The sequence below is a fragment of the Montipora capricornis genome, chromosome 7, assembly GCF_036669925.1.
Source record: "Montipora capricornis isolate CH-2021 chromosome 7, ASM3666992v2, whole genome shotgun sequence".
Classification (NCBI taxonomy): Eukaryota; Metazoa; Cnidaria; class Anthozoa; order Scleractinia; family Acroporidae; genus Montipora; species Montipora capricornis.
In genome coordinates this window covers 4,172,665-4,182,664 of record NC_090889.1, presented here as the reverse complement: position 1 = coordinate 4,182,664, position 10,000 = coordinate 4,172,665, and the positions used below count along the sequence as shown (strand labels likewise).

Below are 10,000 nucleotides of genomic sequence, written 5' to 3'. Positions count from 1 at the left end.
ACACATCTGTGTTGTCAATTTCTTGATGACTTTGTAAGGGATAAACGGTTCAACTTTTCCTGCTGCCTCCCCCCTTCTTTTATTGATTCAGAATACTGCTTTGACTTATTTCTATTTCTAATATATTTCTAGATGGTTGATCCAAGGAAAAAAAAAAGAATAATTTTCAGTGACCCTTCTTCAAGAATGACAAAAAAATAGCAATCATCTCACTAGCTGGCAACTGCCAGTGGCCGTAAACTTGGTATATATTGGAAAGCAGCAACAGAGTCATCACCTGATTGCAGATTAGTTTGAGCTACTTCATGAAAAATTATGCTGTAAGCAACAGTGATTAATAATTTAATTAAAATACATAGATATAATAGATGCTCACACATTGAATGGAATCAAAAGAAACATTTTTGGTTCCTTGTTGCTTCTGAATGTCTCAATAAAAACTTTAAGGAAACGACTGTTTTTACATGTCATATTTAAACATAATAACTAAAAGTTTAAATTGAATTGATACAGAAACCAGGCCCCACCAATTTTAATATACTCAGCTTCTATGACTCACTCTTTATTGCATGTAACTTATTATGACATGATTGAATTATTGATGAAAATTGTTTACAAATAGCTTGATGGTAAACAAACATGGAAAAATGTTAAGAGAGCAAAATGAAATATTATTGCTTGACACAAGATAATTGAAGAGCTGAGGGCATATAAATATACTTGAGCCTCAGTGACTTGTATGATGTGTTATTTGCTTTATTTTTAGGCTTATTTGATTTGTCTGTATTCATTCCCCTGTTGGAATTCTACAGTAGTATAGCTAGCTGATGACTGGCTGGAAAACATGGGAATGGTGCAAACAAGGACATTTTAGGAATAAAACCTATAAAAAAAACATGCTATTAATACATGCATGAGCAAAACAGAGAACTGAATGATGAAAAAGTCAATGTACACTGGGTTTGTATATATGCCCTTTAATAATTTGACTGATTAAGCAAAAGCAAATGTGATAATATAATAAATAATACTTGGCAAGAGGAATCAAATGGTCACCTTTCTTTATGATACAATCAAAACTAAAGATACTACAGTACAACACGTTTGGCCCAAAAATCATGTTTATTGCTCCCTGGAAGGACAGGAGGAAAAGCCAACTTGAACACTCCTAACACACAAGACTATAGCTTAAGCTAACAGTGTAGACCCTCAAATGATACTGGCCATGACTAAAGATGTGCATGCAATCCCATATTATAACCATGACCAGTAATTATTACTGGTCAAGAAAGATGACCATTTGATTTCTCTTGGCAACTGCTTGTGGCCTTGGAACTGCAGAAGGAGATTCATCATCATCATCGTCATCATCATCACTCTCAACATCAAAAAACTCTTCAATTGTTCCTTCATCAACTATCAGACAAAAATTGTGAAGAACACATGCACCAGAAACCACGGATGGAACCTCCTCGACATTCTCCATCTCAATATACTTTAACCTTCTCCATCTGCCCTTAAGCAACCCAAGGGCTCTTTCGATGACTTGGCGTGTTTGAGCATGTTTCCAGTTGTAGTTTATTTGTGGCCCTGTTAAATGACCATTATCCCTGAATGGCGACAGCAACCACCTGCCAGGGAAAATGTTTCTACACATTACACTAAGAAGTAAGAAAAAGGCTTAAGTGTGTTTACTGAAGATCAAGTTAATGTTTAACACTTAATAGTCGTAGGAATAAAAACTTTCTGATGTAAAGAACATACTTTTTATAAACCTGCTGGCTTAATTATTATAATATTATCAGATCTAATAAATTGGCCATTAAATTTTATGAGCAAACAACTCAGTGTGACAAATATATATACTGTAGGATGCATATATATTTTGTCAGTCAGGTTATTAAAGTACAAAACTTAATGCTTTTATAAATGAATATTACGGGATGTGCAGGAATTATACATGTAATTGTGGATGATATTAATAATATTTCCTGTATGTGTTTACAGAGGATCGGAGGAGGAACGAGGCGACCAAAAAGACTAACTTTATATAATATACTATTTATTTTTCAGCAAGCATATTGCACAAAAAATTAATATTATGGTAATTATTCACCTTTGAAGTGGATATGCTGAGTCTCCAAGAAGATGAGTGTCACCTTGAAACAGGTTGTCATCAGCTGCCTGGTACAAGGGTGAGTTGCGTAAGACTCTGGCATCATGAACTGACCCAGGCCACCCCACGTAAATGTCAGTGAAAAGCAGATTGTGGTCACATGTCCCCTGCACATGAAAAATAAAGAGAGAAACCCCAAAAAGTCAAAAACCACTCAGGGACTTGCATTCATGCAGAGACATGAACATAATGCAATCCCAAGGTAACTGTAAGGTAAACTCAGGGGTGGATCCAGGAAGGGGGGGGGCTGGCTAGGTTGTAGCCACCCACCTTTGGCCACACAAAAACATGAAAATAACCAGGGAAAAATAGAAACAAGGAAGACTGACCCTGTGTCTTTAGGTGTAAGAATGAATGCTTTTAGCTAACCATTTCCCTCTATCACCTATGATTAAGCTCAATGGTGATCTGTCTTGTATGGAGTGTTGATCATGCTCTTTTGCAATATTTATATATGGGACTGCTTGCACTCTATTACATGTACCTATGTGAAATAATGGCTGTCAAGTTAAGTATATTATTGTTATCTTGGCCATAATAAAATTAATAAATAAAAACCGTGAATATTTAACTTCATTATGATGCATCACATCAGAGGCACTGTGCCATGAAAAAAATGTCTTATGTATAATGCATCAGTCAATTCCACCAGTGCCCATCCCCCCCCCCCTAGCTTACCCCAGCTTACCCCAGCTTACCCCAGGGCATTAGCATTTTTTAAAATGAAGTTGGCAAATTTCCTGGGGTGGGAACCGAATGAGCTAGCAAATGCCCACCCCCGCAATTGTATAAAAACTAATAAATAATATGAAAATTGTACATGTAGGCCAAGAATCATGACATTTTTAAAGATTATATTCTTTACTTTTTACGTTTATAACTCATTTAAATTCACAAAACGAAGCATTATAAAGCTAGTCCACTCTGCATTTGTTGAATACAAAATGCGTATTTTTTTAATTTGGCAAGTCAAACTACGTGTATCAAATTCCCGTGGGTCGCCACAGGTTGCACAAATGCCCCACCACCGGGACAGAGACAAATGCCCTGGGGTTGCCCCGGGGGGGGGGGGGTGGAGAGATGGGCACTGGTGGAATTGACTGATGCATAATAATTACCTGAAGAATAATTGAATGGCTCCTCAGACGATTGAGATAGGATTGTAGATATTGCGAAGGTGTTCTTATTGGTATGTGACAACCGTCCACAGCACCAATAACTCGTGGAAAGCCACTAAACCTTTCAAAACCATCTGCCACCTCAACAGCTCGTACACCTGATTAAAAAGATGTTAAAACATGACTTTTTTCACTGTTTATTTTCTTTTAAAATGTTTTGTTTATCAGTATTAAACGATCACTAACAGTCTACAATGCACTGCTGAAATTACTTGTTCTACAGAAGTCTGAGAAGTGGCTAAAGATACGTTGCATTATGGACAATTTGGCTAAAGCTAGATATTAAATTTATAAAACTCAATTTTTAAACATTACGACTACAGAAGTTAATCCGCAGCAAAACAACTCAAACTGATAACTTTACTATAATGATTGCATCATTGACTTTTTGACACGATTTAACATTTGTAAACGATCTTTTTAAATTAACATAACTTGATAATAATTTATCGCTTTACTTTTGCATCTTTTTAATCAAAATACATATACATACTTCCGTGAAACATCATGCCTGTACTCAGCGAAGAAAAACAATTGTCATTGTCTTTGTAACAATTATTTTAGAATATTTTTTGGTTTTTAAACCTGTGTTTTATAGATCACGTATAATAAGAAGTGTTACCTCTTGGCCACTGAATAAGATCTCCGCGAAGATCCACGAGAGCTTTTGTGACCCTGCGTATGCAGCGGGCCACACTTGACATTGTCACGTTAAACCGATCAGAAATCTGCCGACAGCTTTCTTGGTTTGCAAGTGCCCATACTGCGACAGCAATCTGTTTCTCTGGGTCAATGCACCGTCGGCCAAATGCATTTCCCTTTGGGATGTGGTCACTTCGAACCAACAACTGGCAAAGTGTCTCAAAAGATGAGGGAGTCATGCGGAAATGGCTCCTAAAAACATCGTCGTGATAAAGGGGTACCGTTTCTTCGAAATAATCTGCGATTCTCGCCAAAGCCCGTCGAGAAAATATACAAGTAGTTGAAATTAAAACAAAATCATCTTCGTCTTCGCCGTCCCATAAAAGATTTTCTTCCTCTTCTGCGGAAAGAAAGTCGAGGAAAAAGTTTGGCGGAATGTTGCGAATTAACTCCGCCATGTTGTTTTATTGTTTACATCAGCTCTCACGCAAGACTCGAGCGCGTAATCACGCAGAATGGCCCGTTTCTTTCCATTTAGACCAGCGAGAACCAGTTCTCCCCGGCCGGTCAGTTCTGACAAATGGTAAACGCTCTTAGTGTTGAGTTGAGGGACATAACTTCCATGGCTCGACGTGGCCTTTTGCCGTCCTAGTTCTGATGACGGTTTGGCATGTCTAGTCTCCGTTTGCGCTCACTGGGCTTCTTTGATCTCGCACCAAGCTGATTTTCCACTGAATTTCTCATATCCCTTTCACGGGTAGGACTGCAGTTTCGATTCTGTTGGAACCTAGTCAGTTGCGAGGTATATCTTATGGATATAGGTAGTGTTCAAATGTTCAAGCCATATTTATGTCGCTTAGCGAATCCAAAATGCGTGCCTGTTTTTCTATTGGTCTAGAGATTCTGACCAATGAGGTGTAAGCGCTGTAAATTTCGATCCAAGAGACAGTTGTGTTTCTTTCGAAGGCTTTTTCAGCAGTATAAGGAGCATAAAGTTGATTATTTGCTCCATAAAATAGATGGACTTGAGGAGTGTAAAGTGATGTTCCTTGTATATCTCTCTTAGTAGCGGCTGGTTTTGTATTAAATGCAAAGGGAAATCGCTTAAAGACATGCTTGTTAAAGCAAAACAATAAAGGCTTTTATCAAAACAATGGGCACACAGCGGGAGTCACGCAGGTCTGTCACCCCCATTTTAACATGTAATGACCACAAATGGTGAACGAAACTTCGCTCACACAAACAAAGTGTTGGAAATTTCGTTTGAAATTTCGCTCCCACTTACGAAATTTCGTTTGAAATTTCGCTCCCACTAACGAAATTTCGATCGAATTTTGCCACCTTCAGCGAATTTGCCAAGTGAAATTTTGCACATCTGCACGAAATTTCGTTAATGGTGTAACAATAGAGGCCAGCGAAATTTCGCCGATTTACATAGAACTTCGTAGAACTTCGTAGAACTTCGTAGAATTCAGTATCATTACTTTGGCACAGTACTGTAGGTAGGTATCTAGTAGGTAGCTATCTATACTATAAACTAATTGCGATTTTGATACGGCAATACCACATTATATTGACGGCGTTGGGAGAAAATATATTCCGTATTGGCCGGAGTCGCGAAGTAAACTAATCAACCCATGCCTGATCGAAATTTCAATTCTTTCTACCTGCAAAATGTATCCGTGGTAACACTAGTTTCTCACGTAAATAATTTTGTTGCGGGGAATTTCAAGTTTATAGTCTTTGTTACCATAAAATGAGTTGACTAAAACCGAAAAGTGTTGAAAATTACACAGGAATGGAGTCTGAAGAGCCATTTGGTGATGAAATGCCAAATTTTGATATTTGTGGGACTGTTTTTAAAGACTTACTTAAGGACATTGATGTACTAGACATCGATGCGAAAACCGAAACAGCCGACTCAAGTGAAAATAGTCGGCGGAAAAGTACTTTCCAACTGGCAAGTGACTTTGTCACATTATGACAATGTTTGTAGTTAATAATAACTGTCAATTTTTCAAGAACCAGTTCTTATTCTGTAATTTAACTAATGAAATTCGTTTATGAACGATGTTATTTTTCATTCGAAATGCAGCATTAATAGAAAACGTCCAACCGCTATTTTCGATTCAAAAGAAAAAATTAAGCTCTTTGAAGTTAAGTTAGAAGTATTGTATAAACATACCATTTGTACTGGGGTTTTTCAATGATGCAAGAGCTTGATGATGACTGTAAAAGTCGAATTTTCATTAAATACTGTTGAACTTGGAGTGAAATATTTGTACAATCATTTGAATGCCCCGACAATTTGTTTGCATACGTCAGCAACCCAATTCAGTGCAACAACGTCAATTCAACATTAGAACCAATCACAGGCCGCAAAGGTGAGACGGCAATACCACGAAATATCGACGGCTCACGCATAGGCAAAACTATAAGAAGATTGCAATACAATTCTGTAATTAATATTTTAAAAAATACAACCACGCTTTTGAATTTTCGGAACATGTTTCAATGTTTCAAACATCATCTTCAGCCATAGTGAGTGTAACATTAAAATTTTTACAAGATAATTCGTATATATATATAACTATCAATACAATGATTCTTTGTAGATTAAATGTTCGTTACAAGTACATAAAATTCAAACGAACCAACAATATTATAGAGAACACAACTGACATAACGGTAAAAGTTTTAAAGTGTAATGCTAATAATGCTACTTCTTTCCATCAACTCAAAATCAAGGAGAGCTTCCATATTGAGCGGTTGAAACCCGAACTCAACAAACAAGTTGATCATATCAGTTTAGCATCTGTGGATTTAAGTTTAAGTTTTCGTCTCCAACTAGCAGGAATAGAATTTATCAGCCCATAATATGTGGTAAGGCCACGGCTACACGAGCGATTTTTTTAAAATTTTGTCACATCACCTGCGCATGAGGTGGCTACACTAGTGACAAATTTTGGCGACAAATTAAATGCCGCGCGAATCGCATACTTCAAGAGACCTGGGCAGTATAAACAAACATGGCGGACTGCCTTTTGGACCAGGACATGATATTATTGGCTATTTTTATTCTTGTCTTCGACGAAGAAAGAGGAAAAGAAAAGATCAAGGTGGGTCCGTCCGTGGCTGGAAAGGAGGAAAGAACGCGGATTTTACCATCAACTTTTAAGTGAAATTTCAGTCGAAGATACCCTGGCATTTCACGAACTGTTGCGCCAAAACGCCAAATTCAAGAAGAGAGTGGGAACAAATTTCGGGGAAATTTGAAGAAAGGTGGAACTTGCCTAACATCCTTGGTGCTATAGATGGGAAAAGGATTATACTGGAGCAGCCCATTAATTCTGGTTCAAGGTATCATGACTACAAAGGGAACGATAGCGTAATTTTAATGGCTGTTGTTGGACCTGAATACGAGTTCTTAAGGACGTTCGCGCGAAATTTTTTCAACATTGAATTTTTTCTGGAACTTTTACCACTGTAAGATGATGAGTTAGTTATGTCAGAAATGTAAAAAAAAATGGGGGGTCACCGACTTCGTTTTGAATAGATCATGCCCAGAAAAACACCCAAAATGGGACAAAATCGGGCTTTGTTAGCAAAGAAGGCCAGAGTCTGTAAACCCAAATATATTGCAATTAAATCTTTGAAGTGAAATCTTCTGTTCCGAATATTGTTTAAGTGGACTTACTAAGTGAATTTAGTCAACTGGTGAGGTTCTTTAAAGATCAAGTTCGCATTTAGCAACCACAGTTTCACGCGCCTTGCAGCCGCAAGATGGCAGGATTTGATGTCCCGTGAGCAGAAATCTTGAAATTTTTTTAACTTCCCACATTGATTTTTTGTTCATTTTTGGACAACGTGGAGATAATTGTAAATAAAATCCGTTTCTGGAGAGAAAAATAGAGGTCACCGAACGTCCAAGACCGTTAAATCCAGGCAAAAGCTATAGCAATGGCCTTTTGCCCTATCATCTCTCATTTTATTACTTAGCGCGCGCGCTTGTGTATGATGTGGCGTGTGAATTTGCGTGCGCAGTAAGGATGCGCAGAAACAATTGGTGGGAACGTCCTTAAATGTTGATGGGGGGATGAACGGCAGGATGTCAGATGGTGGCAACTGGTTGCGCAACAGTTTTCGAAAGGCACTGAAGAATGAAAACAACCCATTAAGAATTCCCCCTCCTAAACCATTACCAGGCAGGAGCAAGAGCATCCCTCATGTCTTTGCAGGGAATGATGCATTTGGGTTGACCTCCTACCTGATGAAGCCATATCCCCAAATAGGATTAACAGAAGAGAAGCGTATTTTTAATTATAGACTTTCCCGGTGTCAAAGGATCTCTGAAAATGCGTTTGGTATCCTCTCAAGCAGATGGAGAGTGTTCAGAAAGCCTCTTCTCCTGCAGCCTCAGCGGCAACTTCCATCGCAACTGGTTGCGTTCTGAAACAGAAGCTGTAATGAATGATTGAGTAGGCGCTTTATCACGTCCAGTTGTTGAAAGTCCTCGTCTGTCAACGTATCTCCTTCCTAAACTTTAATCTAGAATACTCAAACGTACACGTTTTCTTGACTTTTCGACTCGACTTCTCTCGACTATTGACTTAAATCAGTTATGACTTGGTTTCGACTTAACAACAACAACAACCCGACCTCGTGTAACAAAATAAACTAATGTTTTTCATATCACGTGCTCGCATGGGAGTGAGACAATTTCAACAGAGGCTGGCCAGATTCAGCATCCACAGGATCTTACAGAAGATAATGGATGTCACAATGGGGACAACTCATGGTTGAATCTGGAAGATTTTGATCACCACAATGCCACCCAAGAAGCCAAGGAAATCAGGAGGGAAATCAGGAGGGAATTCACGGAGTATGTTGTGATGGAAGGCGTAGTACCTTGGCAGTGGAGGAGTGTTCTCATTTACTGTTGATCCTTTTCACCCAAAATGCAGAGACCTAAAACCACCGTTTTGAAAATGTGCCAAACAGCATGCATAACATAGTTTTTTTTCTGAGGATTCAATGCAAATAATGGCTTTGAATGGTGAAGGTTAGGGGTCCAAGCATTTCTGTGCTTAATTTTGAGGCATACAGCTAGACTAAAAAGTGTGCACATTTTGTAATATTGTTGTTTTTGATTTTCCACGGCACATTCGTAAATTGTTCTTCCTATATAGTCTATGCAGAGAATTAAAAAATGTAATTATGCACTCTCTATGCTTGGACCCTATATTACCTCCATCATTCAAAGTTTGTGTAGGTTTCAAATATTAGAGCACTCATTTGACATTACATCCCCATATACAAACACTGTATGTTCCACATTTGCCCCATTTTATAGTGAAAAGGTTTGTTAGAACCTGAAGATACTGGAAAGTTAAATTTATCAGTGAATGACAGTGACATCCGTTTATTACTGATGATAAGACTTATCAAGGGATGTCTATAATTGAAGGGTTCAGAGAGCATAACTATCTTATGTCGAATTTTAGGCTTGTTGCATGTGATCTGCAATTCCATGAAAAATTATTGTCAAGTATTTTTTTTTGAAAGGGAAAGAAAAATCCCCCTGCCCGCACTGATTGTTCGTTTGAGAAGTCTCTGATTGGTGCGGCAGGGTGCACTCAGATTGATACTTGCCAATCAATTCTAAGATTACTTTAGGCTCTTCCGGTCTGCCGTGCTTCTCTGTGAAAGAAAATGGCGGACTCGCTAACTTTCGATGCTGCACTTGAAGAATCTCTTTTATTTCTCTCCGAGCTGGGTATGTCGCGTCAATTACGCCACGAACAAAAAGAAACAATCTCAACGCTTGTTCATGGGAGCAATTTATTGGCAGTTCTTTCTACAGGCTTTGGAAAAAGCCTCACCTTTCAGTTGTTGATTCGTGTCCAAGAAATATTGTCGTCGAAACCTGCGTGCGCGATTGTTGTTTGTCCGCTGAAAAGCATCGTTCAAGACCAGTTAATTCAAGCTTCTTCGATGGGATTAT

General features: G+C 38.3%; 2 protein-coding genes across 2 annotated transcripts in view; one reads left to right on the top strand and one right to left on the bottom strand.

Annotated features, from left to right (window-relative positions):
• Positions 1-1,276: 1,276 nt before the first annotated feature.
• Positions 1,277-4,454, bottom strand: LOC138055372 (putative nuclease HARBI1). The gene is made up of 4 exons (XM_068901324.1): positions 3,977-4,454; positions 3,295-3,452; positions 2,117-2,283; positions 1,277-1,631 (listed from the first exon to the last, which is right to left on the bottom strand). Exons 1-4 carry the CDS (start codon positions 4,452-4,454, stop codon positions 1,277-1,279), a joined length of 1,158 nt encoding a protein of 385 aa, XP_068757425.1.
• A 5,254-nt stretch (positions 4,455-9,708) lies between these two features.
• Positions 9,709-10,000, top strand: part of LOC138055371 (ATP-dependent DNA helicase RecQ-like) — a 486-nt gene continuing 194 nt past the window's right edge. Inside the window, exon 1 of the mRNA XM_068901323.1 lies at positions 9,709-10,000. This exon is cut by the window's right edge and continues 194 nt beyond it. Within this exon, the coding sequence (XP_068757424.1) occupies positions 9,709-10,000 (292 nt within the window).

Excerpts from the sequence above, each read along its gene's own strand:
- LOC138055372 (XM_068901324.1), bottom strand. The coding sequence starts at position 4,454 with ATGGCGGAGTTAATTCGCAACATTCCGCCAAACTTTTTCCTCGACTTT. Across the intron at positions 3,453-3,976 it reads TCTTATTCAGTGGCCAAGAG|GTGTACGAGCTGTTGAGGTG; the intron begins GTAACACTTCTT and ends CTTTTTAATCAG. Across the intron at positions 2,284-3,294 it reads GCCATTCAATTATTCTTCAG|GGGACATGTGACCACAATCT; the intron begins GTAATTATTATG and ends TTTCATGTGCAG.